At 51.4% G+C, this 14396-nt stretch overlaps 7 protein-coding genes across 7 annotated transcripts; 4 read left to right on the top strand and 3 right to left on the bottom strand.

The window, feature by feature from the left end:
• Positions 1-1276: 1276 nt before the first annotated feature.
• M436DRAFT_44313 (uncharacterized protein) lies at positions 1277-3079 on the top strand (the record flags this gene model as incomplete). The annotated part of the gene is made up of 2 exons (XM_013573115.1): positions 1277-1358; positions 1407-3079. The coding sequence occupies 2 exons, from the start codon at positions 1277-1279 to the stop codon at positions 3077-3079; spliced, it is 1755 nt and encodes a 584-aa protein (XP_013428569.1).
• A 1203-nt stretch (positions 3080-4282) lies between these two features.
• Positions 4283-5274, bottom strand: M436DRAFT_62817 (UbiE/COQ5 methyltransferase; the record flags this gene model as incomplete). Its single annotated transcript, XM_013573198.1, has 2 exons — positions 4283-5037; positions 5097-5274. The coding sequence occupies 2 exons, from the start codon at positions 5272-5274 to the stop codon at positions 4283-4285; spliced, it is 933 nt and encodes a 310-aa protein (XP_013428652.1).
• A 266-nt stretch (positions 5275-5540) lies between these two features.
• Positions 5541-6993, top strand: M436DRAFT_80854 (uncharacterized protein; the record flags this gene model as incomplete). The annotated part of the gene is made up of 3 exons (XM_013573344.1): positions 5541-5650; positions 5705-5898; positions 5954-6993. The coding sequence occupies 3 exons, from the start codon at positions 5541-5543 to the stop codon at positions 6991-6993; spliced, it is 1344 nt and encodes a 447-aa protein (XP_013428798.1).
• A 69-nt stretch (positions 6994-7062) lies between these two features.
• On the bottom strand, positions 7063-9450 carry M436DRAFT_43396 (P-loop containing nucleoside triphosphate hydrolase protein; the record flags this gene model as incomplete). The annotated part of the gene is made up of 1 exon (XM_013572933.1): positions 7063-9450. The coding sequence occupies one exon, from the start codon at positions 9448-9450 to the stop codon at positions 7063-7065; it is 2388 nt and encodes a 795-aa protein (XP_013428387.1).
• Positions 9451-9692: 242 nt separating this feature from the next.
• On the top strand, positions 9693-10811 carry M436DRAFT_43326 (FtsJ-domain-containing protein; the record flags this gene model as incomplete). Its single annotated transcript, XM_013572923.1, has 1 exon — positions 9693-10811. One exon carries the CDS (start codon positions 9693-9695, stop codon positions 10809-10811), a length of 1119 nt encoding a protein of 372 aa, XP_013428377.1.
• A 240-nt stretch (positions 10812-11051) lies between these two features.
• Positions 11052-11958, bottom strand: M436DRAFT_71851 (NAD(P)-binding protein; the record flags this gene model as incomplete). Its single annotated transcript, XM_013573262.1, has 2 exons — positions 11052-11863; positions 11922-11958. 2 exons carry the CDS (start codon positions 11956-11958, stop codon positions 11052-11054), a joined length of 849 nt encoding a protein of 282 aa, XP_013428716.1.
• A 618-nt stretch (positions 11959-12576) lies between these two features.
• Positions 12577-13637, top strand: M436DRAFT_80850 (galactose mutarotase-like protein; the record flags this gene model as incomplete). The annotated part of the gene is made up of 3 exons (XM_013573343.1): positions 12577-12822; positions 12882-13205; positions 13260-13637. The coding sequence occupies 3 exons, from the start codon at positions 12577-12579 to the stop codon at positions 13635-13637; spliced, it is 948 nt and encodes a 315-aa protein (XP_013428797.1).
• Positions 13638-14396: the final 759 nt, after the last annotated feature.

Genomic DNA, 14396 nt, shown 5'->3' with positions numbered 1-14396 from the left:
GAATAGTGACCTATCTAACAAACGCCCTACTGTACCGAGGTGCCATTCCCTTTAGCCGTTGCACTAGATCTAGACTCTGACGACCGAAATGTCGTTTCGGAGAATTGGAATCATCTCAGTCGGCCGAACCGCCCTTGTCTGATGTGCTGGGCGTGTCGCAATGGCAATTGTTTCAGTTTTGCATCAGCACTCGTGCTCACATTTGCGAACAGGTTGTTTGAAAGCAGACTCGAGATTGCTGACTCGGGCGTCTGATTTGTTAAAAGCCTCAAGTCGAGAGGAGTCGCTGTCAGCAGACAGACGGGCGATAGCATTTCATGCAGCGACGGCCGCTATGAAGCGCGGTGCATAGATTGCAATGGATGAGGAGGTGCATCCTGCAGCAAATCAACAGAGTGTCGTGATTCGTGCGTGCATGATACGGGATACAAGCGCAGCGGTCGCTCTGCTCACGAACGATCGACCATGCTTGTTCCTCTTGTGCGCAGACGGGGTGGCTGTGAAATCATGACGAACGCTCAACGGGTCCTGAATAAAGAACACCCCTGGCGTTGACGTGGGTAAAGAGCGTTGAAATAGAGGTACAAGAGAGAACTACCCCAAGTTTGCAGACGGCAGATTGCGGATCATGTTGTTGACGGCCGCTTTCTAGTTTCAGGTGTTCTGTTGTCGAGTCCGCTGTCTTTTGGCTCGGGCGGCCTGTGCACGTCAGATCGCGCACTTGCACTTTTAGCATTGGATTTGGGCTTGGCAGCAGTGCGGGCTCTTCATGCCAGAGCGACTCTCCGTCTTCTCCTCCTTCACTACAATCGTCGTTCGACAGCCTGTTTATTTTGTGGTCGCTCGTATTTGCCCAAAGGCCATTCGAAAGGCCCCGACGCTGTCGGTGGTGCTAAGGCCATACGCTCTGTGCTATTTTCTCTCTCTGCCACCTCTCTCGATCCCCTCACCGCTGTCCGCTCGTCGTTTTGCCATCCACGCCGGCACTCGTCATACCATTGTCGCAAGGACTCGACCGCGAACATCCGCCCCGCCCCGCTCCTGCATCTCTGGCGTTCTGAAAGACCCTTCTCGCAAAGATACCCTCTGCAATTTTGTGATCCCTCTGTTTACATACCAGCTCCACGCTACTTTCCTTGGTTTATTCGTATCCAAAACACTGCAATAACAAGGCCCTCCCCGTCAGGCCGGCCCTGCGACCAACACCCCCCGCAAACCGCAATCCGAATCGCTCGACCGACGTCCACTCGCCGGCCCCGCTCTCAGCCCGTCAGGTATGGTAGTCAAGGAAGATGGGACCAAATGGGCATGCCAATCGTGCCTAAAGGGTCACCGTGTCAGCGGCTGCACCCATACAGGTAAGTGGCCGCGCCCCGATGCGAGTATATAAAGTGCCTTTCTCATAGACATTCCAGACCGTGAGCTCTTCTTCGTCCCCAAGAAGGGCCGCCCCATCACCCAGTGCCCGCACTGCCGCGCCGAACGCAAGAAGCGCTCGTCCCATGTCAAATGCGATTGTGGAGAGAAACCCCACACCAAAGAGAAATGCATCCACCTGCGCGAGGCCGAAGCCAAAGCTGCTGCTATAGCTGCCGCTGCCGAATCAGGCATACCCATGCCACCCCCTTCGGCCTCGTCGGAACACCACTCGCCTGAACTATACCCTGTCGCCGAAGAATCTCCCTCATCTGACGAACACCACCATTGCTGCTGCCCCCATGGCGGAAAGTGCATTTGCTCGAGCCTCAAGGATCCGTCCCCTGAAGATGCCAAAGACCACAAGGAGCCCATCAAAGTGTCGCCCAAGAAGGACTCCGTCAAGGAGACATCGACTGTGCCAAAGAAGTCACTGAGCCAACGCAAGCCACGACTTACTTCGCACCAGTCTGAAGGCCATTTGACCGTCTTTGCCAACGGTCACCACAAGCCCTGCCATCGCAACAACAATGCTGCCCACGAATCCGGTGCTCCCTACAAGCTGCCTCGCTCGCACACCCAGCCCGTCCCGGCCAAGAACAATGCTCGCCGTTCCGTAGATAGCCTTGCTGCAGTCGCTTCGAACCAGCCACACTCGTGGTTCCAGCCCAACGTGTCCGCTCAGCAATCGAACACCAACTCTGGTCACGCTTCACCCGTCTCGGTCATTACCCTGCAGGCTGAAGCCATGCAGCAAGACGTCAAGCCTCCGATCGATGCTCAGCCCCAGTACTCGGCTGCCACCGTTTCTTCGAGTGTTCCAACTACCTCCATGTTCGCCGATTTCGGTTTCCCTAGCACCTCATCCATCGGCACTACCACTACTGAAGCCTCTATGCCATCCTTCTCCCTACCGAGCTCCGATCTCAACATGAACACGGACTTCTGGAACAACTTTGACTGGTCCAAGGTCGACACTACTTCCTTCGACGTCCAGCCTGCTCTGACAAACACTTCTTCTGGCACCATGTCCGAAGTCGACGAGATCCCTGCCACTGAGGATATGAATGCGTTTGACAGCAACCCCTACTCGATGAACATGCAAGGTCTTGTCGACACCAACGTCAACAACAGCATCAACAACCTTGATCTTGACTTCTCTGTGGCTACTGGACAATCCAATCGCTGGAGCATGCCCGTCTACTCAAACCCGAATACAAGCAATATTGATCTGGCTGCCATGACCGCTGACACTTTTGCCAAGTCGTCCAAGCAGTCCCCTGATCAATCCATGTCGCAATTCTCCGGTTTCGATTTGGCCTCTTCCGTTCAATCCCAATCGCCTGGTCAGTCCAACTTCCAGTGGGACCCTTCCCTCATCGATTACGCCATGGGCAACAACGCCGACAACAGCGCATCAATTGCCTACTCCGTCGCTGGTTCTTCGGGCCCCTCGATGGCCCCGACCGCTGCCCCTTCTCCAAAGTTCAGCGCAGACAACTCAAACATGAACGATCAATTCTTCGACTTTGACAGTGGTTCCAAACTTGTCAACTGGAACGACAACATCATAGTCCCCGCCGGACAAGACTTCCTCAATTCGTACAATTATGATCAGAACTTCTCGACAAATGACTTCAACAGCCAGGGCTGGTCGAGCTAACATTCGTGGTGTGCCTCTCGAGGCTCTTCATGATAAAATGCCCCGGTTCTGTCTTTTGAGTTCTCGGTTAACGATGCTGATGATTTACGGCTTAGAGCCTTTCCTATCGTCTTCCTCCCAAGTATCAGCATGGATGTTGTTGTTTTCCTGGTAGCAGGTTCATTATTTTCTTCTGGGCGATACCCCGATATTTCCTACTTTATTGTGGCATCTCACCCCCTTTTTCCACTTTCGGCTTGTTGATTTTGCCTTGTCGAAATCTTTGCTCGTTGAAGTCACTCCCTTTTTCTCTTTCAGATTTTCCTTTACACAATCCCCCCCTTTGCGACTGTTCTGGCTTTCAGTCGATCACAATGTCAATACTTCGTTGATTGCAAGCTGGACAGTTTTGGGACGTAGTCTCTATTGCGTCCTCGTGGTCTTTCACACACACACACACCTCTTTATCTAGTTTTGCAGAAAGCGTTGGAGCTGGTGGTTAGGTTGGTAGTTATATTGAAATAGAACGAGCTTATAAAAATATTGGCAGAGACCCAAGATTTACAAACAGTGTTTTTGTCGAGTGTTGACCTTGCGCTGACTTTTGGAGACTTGACTTTTCGTTTCACATCCTCCCGGGGTTGTCCGATAGAAGGGGGCGTTCGTGTTGATGGTCAGAAGTGGTTGTGTCCGCGGAGCGTCTTACGCGTCCAAGTTATTCCCGATTCTTGTCTCGGGATTACCTTTCTTGTGAAGCATAAAAATATCCGAGCAGTATGTCATCCTTCACGATGAATGAATCGTTAGTGTTATCGAGCGTACTGAGTTCAGCATCGAGGGACATGACGTCCGGACCCGAACTGTGAGATCTTAGAACGCCGGAGTTCAACATCAGGTGAACCACGTGGGATTGTTTGTGGTGGACATGCCACGAGCGGCGACCGACGAGAACGGACGATCATGTGGTCTATTGGTAGGCTGACTGAAAGAACTGGGAAGGCGTTTGAGTATGCATGTCGGTCAGTCAGTGGGTATAGAGACGATGATGATGCATCGTGAAGAGTACGACCCTGCTCACATCTAGACTCTGATCAGAAGTTGCGATCCAGAGCAAAGTAATCAACGACAACGGGATGTTCTCGGAGGTAATGAGTAGTTGTACAATTTTGCTTCATGTATGTATATTACAGATCAGAACATGACGGTCGACATCTCGCGACCACTCTACTTCAAGGGCTTGATACCCTTGTGGATGGCAGCAATACCATTAGTCAAGTCCTCCCAACCTTGACCGTTCTCACCACCAGGAACCACAAATCCAGCCTCTTTGATCATGTCCCTCCACTCAGTCTGGCTAGGGAACCTCTCAATACTCTCCACAAGATATTGATAGCTGTCTCTGTCTCCAGCGACAACCTGCCCAATCAAAGGAATAGCAGCAAAACTCCATCGCTTGTATACGAAATCGAAGACAGGGTTGTTGACTTTGCTGAACTCAAGACATGCGAACACACCCCCAGGCTTCAGGACGCGGAAAGCCTCCTTCAATGCAACATCCTTGTGTGTAAAGTTACGGATGCCGAACGAGACCGTGTACAGATCCATACTGTTATCAGGAATCATGTGCAAGTTTTCCGCATTCGCCTCTACAAAGTCTAGTCTTCCGGTACCGTTATAGTGGGACAGAGCAGCGCGCTTGCGGCCCTCGGCAAGCATATCAGGATTGATGTCGGAGATTGTAACGTGTGTGTTTGGGTCGTGGTTTATATTTGTCGCGTGATCGAGGATGCGGAAGGCAATGTCGCCGGTGCCGCCGGCGATGTCGAGGACTTTCCAGCCGGTTTGGGGTGCGCCGGGGGTGTGGCTGCCAGGGTTTATGCTGCGGACAAAGTGGTCTTTCCAAAGGCGGTGGATGCCGAGGGACATGAAGTCGTTCATTGTGTCGTAGGATGAGGCCACCGAGCTGAAGACGGCACCGACTGTTCGAGGAAATCCGTTAGCTGGTGCTTGAGATCAAAGGCACAGGCTCTTCTCGTACCCTTTGACTCCTTCAATGACTCGGCAATGCTCTCGAAACCGAAATGCGTCGTCTTTTCATTGTTGGGCTTTTGCTGGGCGAGGTACGGCGACGACGAAAAGGCGCGGACGGGCAGAGGTGTGGCAGCACGAGTGGAAAGCCGTAGCCGGTTTGCGGCGCGAGGGACGAACGAAGACATGGCGATGTGTGTTTGATTGTTAACTTGCCTCTCAACCCAAGAACTTTGGGCGACACAGACGCCGCTGTGCCAAGCTGCATATCTTCGGCAGATCGGAGATTAGATCCAAAGGATAGATCCGCCGCTTAGCACAGGGCGTACCCCGGACGGAGACAGAGGGCGCGCTGCCGAGGGCCCGAGTATGCGGAGGGGTATCTTGCCCATCATTGTACTTCTCGGTCCCCTGTCCGCTCGAGTGTGTATTCCTGCTGCGAAATAATCACACCATGAGTCTTCTCAAGTCCACATCTCCCGTGGCTCTACGCTCACCACAATGTTCTTTCCGGAGTGTGACCAAAAGGTGGAACTCGGTATCACAACGGCCAGGCTCAGATCGGTATATTCATCATCAATTCTTGTTGTATGCAACTTGATACTAAGATCTGAACAGAGTGCGCTTTCCTGGTGCTATAGACAGCAAGTTTACATCAAATCTTGACTTCACCCGTCCTTCGAACAAGAAAGCCATGCCCACTTATCGCATCCTGGATCAAGATGGTGTTATAGTCGACAAGTCAAGGGAACCCTCTGATATCTCAAATGATCATCTCATCAAGATGTACAAAGACATGCTAAGCGTGAGCAGTAAGGATCAACCAATTCTCCTCATCAAGAACACATCTGATCTCATAATAACTAGTCATGGACCTAATCATGTTCGACGCCCAAAGACAAGGCCGCATCAGTTTCTACATGGTCTCTGCAGGTGAAGAAGGCATAGCAGTCGGCTCAACCTCCGCTCTAGACCCCAGCGACCCAATCTTTGCCCAATACCGCGAGACCGGGATCTTCAAGTACCGCGGCTTCACGCCTGCAGACTTTATGAACCAACTCTATGCTAACAAGCATGATCCTGGTTTGGGTCGCAACATGCCTGTCCACTACGGAAGCACAAAGTATCATGTTCACACTATCAGTTCACCTTTGGCCACTCAGATCCCTCAAGCGTCTGGTGCAGCGTATGCGGTGAAGATGCAGAACGCTATGAATCCTAAAGACACACAACGATGTGTAGCGTGCTACTTTGGCGAAGGTGCAGCCAGTGAAGGTGACTTCCACGCTGCTCTCAACATCGCCGCCACCAGGAAGTGTCCCGTCATTTTTATCTGCAGAAACAATGGATATGCCATTTCAACACCCACGCTTGAGCAATACCGAGGCGACGGCATTGCTTCCAGAGGCGTAGGTTACGGCATCGACACCATCCGCGTCGATGGCAATGACATCCTAGCAGTCAGGGAGGTCACCAAAGAGGCTCGTCGCATGTGTCTCGAAGGCGGCGGTAAACCCATCTTGATCGAAGCAATGAGTTATCGCGTCTCGCATCACAGTACCTCCGACGACAGTTTTGCCTACCGCGCCAAAGTTGAGGTGGAAGATTGGAAGCGAAGGGACAATCCCATCACTCGTCTGCGCAAGTGGATGGAAGGAAAAGGCATCTGGGACGAGGAGAAAGAAAAGGAAGCTCGCAGTGTGCTGAAGAAGGAGATTTTGGCTGCGTTCAAGCAGGCCGAGAAGGAGAAGAGACCGGCTTTGAGGAATATGATGGAAGGTGTCTACGAGGAACTGACTGAGGAACAGAAGGAACAGATGGAGAAGCTGAGGAGTATCATTGAGAAGTATCCTGATGAGTACGACGTCAGCGAATACGAAGGTGGACTCGACAGCCTGAAGAACTAGCCTGTAAACAACAACAACAACCACCACCAATAAAATGCTTTGAGCCTACGAACAATGCCTTCTTCCATCTTACTCCATGAGATCTGCGACCGTACCCAAAAACTCTCCATGCGTACCAGCCTCCTGCTGCTGCAACAAAGAATCGATATCCAAACCACTCGAGGTCAAATACCTCTCACTAACACCAACATTGACTCTACTGCTCAACATGTCCCTCAATTGCGCCCTCAACGCACCAGTCTCAGATTTCGTCAGCCCTCTCGCTTCTCTCTCCTTCTTGATCCTCCCAGCACCTCTGCCCCTCTTACCCTTGGAGTTGTCAAACTCCTCAGAGTCATAGTCCACACCCAAATCCTCAGCCGCTTGCTTCAAAAAGTCATCTTCGCTGTGTTTCTTTTCCTTAGCAATGGTTGTATCGGCGAGTTTCTTGGACAAGTTGGCGCGAGGCTTCAGTCTGCTGACCACGCGGCGATCGATATCGAGACTGCGGATGAAGTAGCCGTTCTTTGCTGCGTCGTTGGCGGGTTCGGCGCCTGCAGCTGCAGAGCTGGCGTGTACTTTGGCGATTAGTCTACGCACGCCGGCTACTTCTTCGGGACCGCAGATGAGGATGCTGGAGCCGGTTTCGCCGGCGCGAGCGGTACGACCGGATCTGTGGACGTAATTGTCTGCGGCGCGAGGCAGATGGTAGTGAATTACCAGGTTGACGTTGGGGATATCGAGACCGCGGGCAGCGACATCGGTGGCAAGGAGGATGGAACCCTTGTGGTTGGTCTTGTTCTGGTTGTTTGAGGTGAATCGCTCAATTGCGCGCAGACGTGCCTTTTGTGCCATTTGCGAGTGTAGAGCGTGGACGGGTAGTTGCAGGTTTTGCAAGAATGGCGTTAGACGACGCACGGCGGAGATGGAGTTGCAGAATACTATCGTCCTGGCGTTGGGGTGTAGCAGAAGGAGCGCGTACAGGTAGAGATCCTTCTCGGTACCACCGCACTCGACCATGCCTTCCTTGAGACCAGAAGCCATTTGACTGATTGGGTTCACATCGACAAACTTGGGCTTTTCCTCGCGGAAGTTCAGTTTCTTGAGCAGATACTCCATACTCTCCTTCTTGTCCATCAGACCAGCACCTGGCTTAGCCTTACCTGCGAGCTTGTGCTGTAAGCCCTTGTGGAAGGTAGCGGAGAAGACAAGTGTCTGTCTCTCGACTTCCTCAACCTCCTCTGGTGCTTCGTCCTCATCTTCGTGTTCTTCGGCCTTGAAGTCGTCTTTGCGTTCGAGGACATTGATAATCTCTTCGAGCTCCTTGAAGTGACCTTGACTGAGCAGTCTGTCGGCTTCGTCAATAACCAGGAACTGAATCTGCTTCAGCCACCTGAGAACACCGTGTCCACCACTGATGATTTCCCACAGACGACCAGGAGTACCGATAATGATGTCTGCATTCTTGAGTTGTCTTTGCTGCTTCGCCATAGAGAGACCTCCAGTAAGAGTACAGATCCAGGGTGCCTTCTCGACGCCAGAGCATAGAGTTGTAAGATGGGTGGAAATTTGGTGAGCTAGTTCACGAGTAGGCGACAGAATCAGAGCCAGAGCAGGCTTGCGAGCAGCCTCTTCCTCGCTGTTGACCTTCTTCTTGTTGTTTCCAGCAATCTTCTGCATCTCGAGGTAGCGCTCCAAGATAGGGATACCGAAGGCTAATGTCTTTCCAGAACCGGTGCTGGCCTTTCCGATGACATCGTGTCCTGCCAAAATTTCGGGGATGGCAGCCTTTTGAATTGCTGATGGTTGGTGGAACTTCATCTTCGACAGCGCCCCAAGAGTATCGTCCGAGAGGTTAAGAGGGCGCCATGCGGTGATGTCGGCACCTTCGTCCTCTTCTTCATCCAGAAGGTTGGCAAATGTTGAGGATCCGACTTCAGCCTGGGTGGCAGCTTCCTTCGGCTTCTTTTCTGCCTTGGGTTTCTTTTCCTTCTTCTTCTCTTTCTTTTCCTTCTGCTTCTTCTCCTTTAGCTGTTGCTTCTGAAGTTCCTTTTGCTTCTTCTTTCGGTCTTCCCAGGTTTCTCCTTCTTCAAGTTCGGGAGCAGATCTAGCTGTGACGGTTTCGATGGTCATGGCACCACCCTCTTGCTTATCGGCTTCCTCCTCATCATCGTCATCGAAACCAGTGAACTCTTCGGCATCGTCTTCTGACTCCTCCGGGGCGGCTCTTTTCTTAGTGGCTTTGTCGCTGGTAGCTCGATAAGAAATGATGCCATTGTCATCCTTGACGACATCTACATCATCAATCTCCTCGAGACCGTAGAAGCCTTCAAAATCATCCAATCTATCCGGCATTTCGACATCATTCCAAGCCAGATCGTCCAGGCGCACTTTTTCCGATTTTGGTGGCGCTGTTTGCGAAGATTTGGTTGTGGTCGCTTTCTTTCCATCTAACTTCTGTCGCTTTCTGGCTTTCATTGCCGCGACCTTTGGAGGCAGGGCACGCTTGTTCTCAGTTGCAGCCATGATGATTTGATGTGATGGTGATGTTAATGGAAGAGAAATGGAAAAATGTCAATAGACGCCAAGAAGTTCAAGGGTCCAGAGCGGGAGAGCCTCGGCAGACTCTTTCTGAGATTGACCAAGCAATGAAGAGAGATACATCAACGACAGATCCCGATACTGAACTACGATTTTGATTTAACCTGGTCTGATCGAAAATGGGCAAGTCATCTAAAGATAAGCGCGACGCTTACTATCGCCTCGCCAAAGAGCAAGGCTGGCGTGCCCGCAGTGCGTTCAAACTTCTACAACTGGATGAGGAATTCAATCTTTTCGAAGGAGTAACTCGCGTGGTCGATCTTTGCGCTGCACCTGGAAGTTGGAGTCAAGTTCTGTCTCGCGTGTTGATCAAGGGTGAGAAAATTGGACGCGCCGGCTGGGAGGATAAGCAAGCCAGAGAAAAGCTCGAATCGCATGGCCAAACCACCACATCGATTTCGGGATCCAGATCCGAGCCAGAAGTAAAGCAACAACTTCAACCAAGAGAAAATGTCAAGATTGTGGCTATCGATCTGCAGCCCATGTCACCTCTGGAAGGCATTGTCACCATGCGTGCGGACATCACACATCCCTCGACCATCCCATTATTACTCAAGGCTTTGGATCCCGAGACTTTCGACCCTACTTCTGTACAAGCATCTCATCCAGTGGATTTGGTCATCTCAGATGGCGCGCCTGATGTGACCGGCCTGCACGACCTGGACACATACGTGCAATCACAACTACTCTGGGCAGCGCTAAACCTTGCTCTGTGTGTTTTGAAGCCTGGCGGCAAATTTGTGGCCAAGATTTTCCGTGGCAAGGATGTCGATCTGCTCTATGCGCAGCTCAAAATTGTGTTTGAGCGAGTGCGAGTGGCGAAGCCTAGGAGTAGTCGTGCAAGCAGTGTGGAGGCATTCGTTGTTTGCACAGGATTCCGCCCCCCTAAGGGCTTCAAGGCCAGTCTCGAGAACCCTCTGGGTGCAGGGACACAACTGCAAGTACCAGAGGAGATGAAGCTTGAGAAGACTCTACCATCACGTACGCTGAGACCGGATGGTATCACAGAGCTAGAGCTGGGTTCTGAGGATGAAGAGGACAGCAAGGATATCAGATGGATCGCACCCTTCTTGGCTTGTGGAGATCTGTCGGCATACGATGCGGATGCTTCATATCACCTACCTAAGGATCATGTTGTGTTGGACCCTGTGCAACCGCCAACTGCACCACCATACAGGAAAGCACTGGAGATGCGTAAGACAGCTGGCGGAGCCTATGGCAAAACAAAGCTGGGTTGAGAAAATGTCAAGACGATAAGACTGGAAAACTGTCTTGATACAAGGCATCAACAACACAACTCGAAAGTTCAGCAGCTCAAAAGGACTTCAACTGCAAGCAACCAAATAATAACACATTCCATTCAATCTCTCTGGCTTTCAAAAGCGTTCCATCATCGCTGCTGCAGCGCAAACCTCCTGTTCCGCTCCTTGTAGGTGTCTGCCCAGATCTGGTGTATCTCTGCTTCACATTAGCATCCGTCAAACCCAAACACAATCAAAAGACTCACCCTTTGGCACTTCTCTCCCACCCGTCTTTTCAATCTCATTCTTGTAATGGATATCGTCACCTCTGCCCTCAACGACTTGTCCATTCGGCTCCTGACCACCCCATCCTTCCGTCTCAACCTCATCAAATCTACCCAACGAATCAAAGGCTTTCATCAATGTCTCCATCTTGGTCAATGCCTCCTTCGGATAACTCTCCAGCAACCCAGCAGGCGCAAGGTTAGACGGTGTGAGCGCTGGTGCAACAGCATTGATCGAAACACCAGCTTCTGCGGCCGATGCAGCCAATGCCCTCACCAGACCCACAACGGCATGTTTGGTAGCTGTATATTGAGGAACAGCGGACAAAGCCCAAAGTCCAGCATCTGAAGCAGTAATCACAATTCTACCACCTTTACCATTGGCGTGGTCATGCAAAGGCTTGTTCAAAGCCATGTAATGAGCAGCCAACTTGACTCCGTAATAAGGACCATACAGGTTGACTTCGAAAGTCTTCATGTTTGGTTTAGTGGGCGGGGTGTTGAGATCGTTGCTAGTGGAGTTGAATATATCGTCTCGATCGTCAATACCAGCATTCAAGGCGCAGAAATCCAAACGACCAAAGGTGGACCAGCAGGTTGCAAAAGCCGAGGATTGCGCATCCCAGGACGAAACATCTGTGGCGTGAAAGTGGTAGGATGAGGTATCGAAAGTGGATAGTTCGGATGACGGAGGAGGGTTGATGTCGACGATGAAGACGTGCCAGGAGCGATTGAGGAGATGTTTCGTCAGAGCCAAACCGATGCCTGTAGTTCGTTTGTCAGAGCATTCATCTCATGCTAGATTTGAAAGATGAGGCTGCACCTGAAGAGCCACCTGTGATGAGTGCAACTGGTGCCATGGTTGGCATACTCTAAGGTGGAAAATGAATTTCTTGGATTCAGGTCTAACAGAAGAGGGACATAGGTGCCTTATAATGCTCTGCCGTCTACCCAAACCCGGCAGATGAACCACCCAAGACGGGGCTACAAAGTGGGTACTGTGGCCATACAATGTGGGGTATGCGGGGTCGAATGGCAAGAAGAGATGCAACAGATGGAAGGCAAAAGATGACAAGATAGCAACGGACACAGGTTGGGAGAGAAAGCAGTTTTACGAGGATCATATCAAAAACAACATATCTATCGGCCAGGGAGTCATGAAGCACACATCTGGTTGTGTCTTTTGAGGCTAGATGGATGTCAAGACAATTTGCCACGGAGAATTTCACCAGCGGCCTCCTCGACACATTGATGCACTTGTCGACGCGCGCTGCATGCATACTGTCAGGACTTGAGGTGCATTGATCGAGTTGTCGCGTTGTGATGGTATGGAAGCACAAAGAGCCCCAAGAAGTACGGCGACAAACACGACGCGGTGACGCACTACCCCTCCAAAGCACGGTCAACAGCTCTACCCAAGGGAGAAGCACTGTCCCTTCCCTTTTACACTTTGACATCAACAGCAAAAAACCGCAATCATGGTCGACAGAGCACACAAGCCTTCCGCCCTTTCTCCCAGCACAACCGGCCCCCAGCCTACTGTCCACTCGGATGGCAACAAGGTGACGGCCAGCCTGCCCAGCGGCGACTCGGTTGAGGTCATGCTGTACGGTGCTACCGTCATCTCATGGAAGAACAATGGCCAGGAGAACATGTGGCTGAGCTCCAACGCCAACATGGAAGGCAAGAAGGCCATCAGAGGCGGTGTCCCTGTCGTCTTTCCCGTACGTCCCTACCGCTCCTGTCCTTCCCTAGTAACAAACACTGACCACTTCCTCAATAGAACTTCGGCCCTGCCCCCAAGAACCACGCCACTTCAGCTCTCCCTCAACACGGTTTCGCTCGCATCTCCAACTGGGAGTACCTTGGCACCACTTCGTCAGAATCTGGCAACCAGAAGGGCAGCGACGATTCCATCCGCCTCGACTTTGGCTTGACCCCCAACAACCTCAGCGAGGAGATGAAGAAGGCTTGGCCCTACGACTTCAGCCTTCAGTACAGCGTCACTCTGTCTAAGGACGGTCTGCAGACCATGCTGAGCGTCCGCAACGAGGGCGACAAGCCTTTCGACTTCCAGACCCTCTTCCACACCTACTTTGCCATTCCTGTATGCACTTACCTCCTCTGACTTTGTCGATAAAGTGCTAACCTACTTGACCAGGACATCTCCAAGGTCAAGGTCACCGGCCTCTCGGGCGTCAGATACATCGACAAGATCCTCAACGCCACCGAGCACGACTCCAAGGGCAACGACCTCCGCATCGAAAGCACCGTCGACCGCGTCTACAAGTCCTTCACCCAAGACACAACCTCCATCCTCGTCGACGACAAGCCCCGCCTCGATGTCATCAGAGACAACATGCAAGACACTGTCATCTGGAACCCTTGGAGAGAAGGCGCCGAAGCCATTGCCGACTTTGAGCCCAAGGATGGTTACAAGAAGATGATTTGTGTCGAGGCTGGCGCTGTCAATGGCTGGATCACTCTCGAGGCTCAGGATGGCTTTGAGGCTGGCCAGATTCTCAAGAGCTATCTGTAAGCAGTTGCGACACGGTGTACTGTTTGCACAGAGACACAACCACGACACGAAAAATGATGAAAGGAAGGTAGCATGATTCGGCCTAGCGAAAGGCATAGTTAAAAGGGGAACAATTGCACGTTGACCCCAGCATAGACATAATCAATCAGGATTTACAACCACCAACCTATCAATGTGCTGTTTGACATCACCTGAGATACTCACTCGGTATCCCATCTGAACAGATGCCAGAGATGTATCCTATAAAAAGGCACAAAGATGTCATGAACATGTCGCGTTTCCACTGAGAGCCCTTGATGGAGGGCTGGCTTTACGGGCTCTCGGTGGACATACCATCTGATTACGACATCTTTGTGCCTTTTCACAACTAGTCCAGAATGCAGTATAGTTGTTTGGGAATTCTCCAACTCCCAATCGCCATCGTCTTATCAATGCAACCAATACCCAGGCACAGAGATAAACTACGTTGAAGCAATTTAAGTTGAAGCAATTTCCACTGAGAGCACTCCAAGTCCAAATTATCAACAACATCAACACTCACATTTCAACAATTTTTCTCACAAAAAAAAACAGTTCACAGCCATCACAACTTTCTTCACAAGCAAACAACCACAAACCACAAGTATATAAGCCTAGCCATCGCTACAAATCTCTCTCAACCCACCAATCCACATCGCAACCATGGCACCCTCCAGTTGCCTCAACAATATGTGCTGGCTGGCGCCTCTGTTTCTCAAAAGGTCATGTCTACAGCCCGCT

The sequence above is a fragment of the Aureobasidium namibiae genome (genome assembly GCF_000721765.1).
Source record: "Aureobasidium namibiae CBS 147.97 unplaced genomic scaffold scaffold_6, whole genome shotgun sequence".
Classification (NCBI taxonomy): domain Eukaryota; kingdom Fungi; phylum Ascomycota; class Dothideomycetes; order Dothideales; family Saccotheciaceae; genus Aureobasidium; species Aureobasidium namibiae.
The sequence above is the reverse complement of the archived record's forward strand: the minus strand, read 5'-3'. Positions and strand labels throughout refer to the sequence as shown.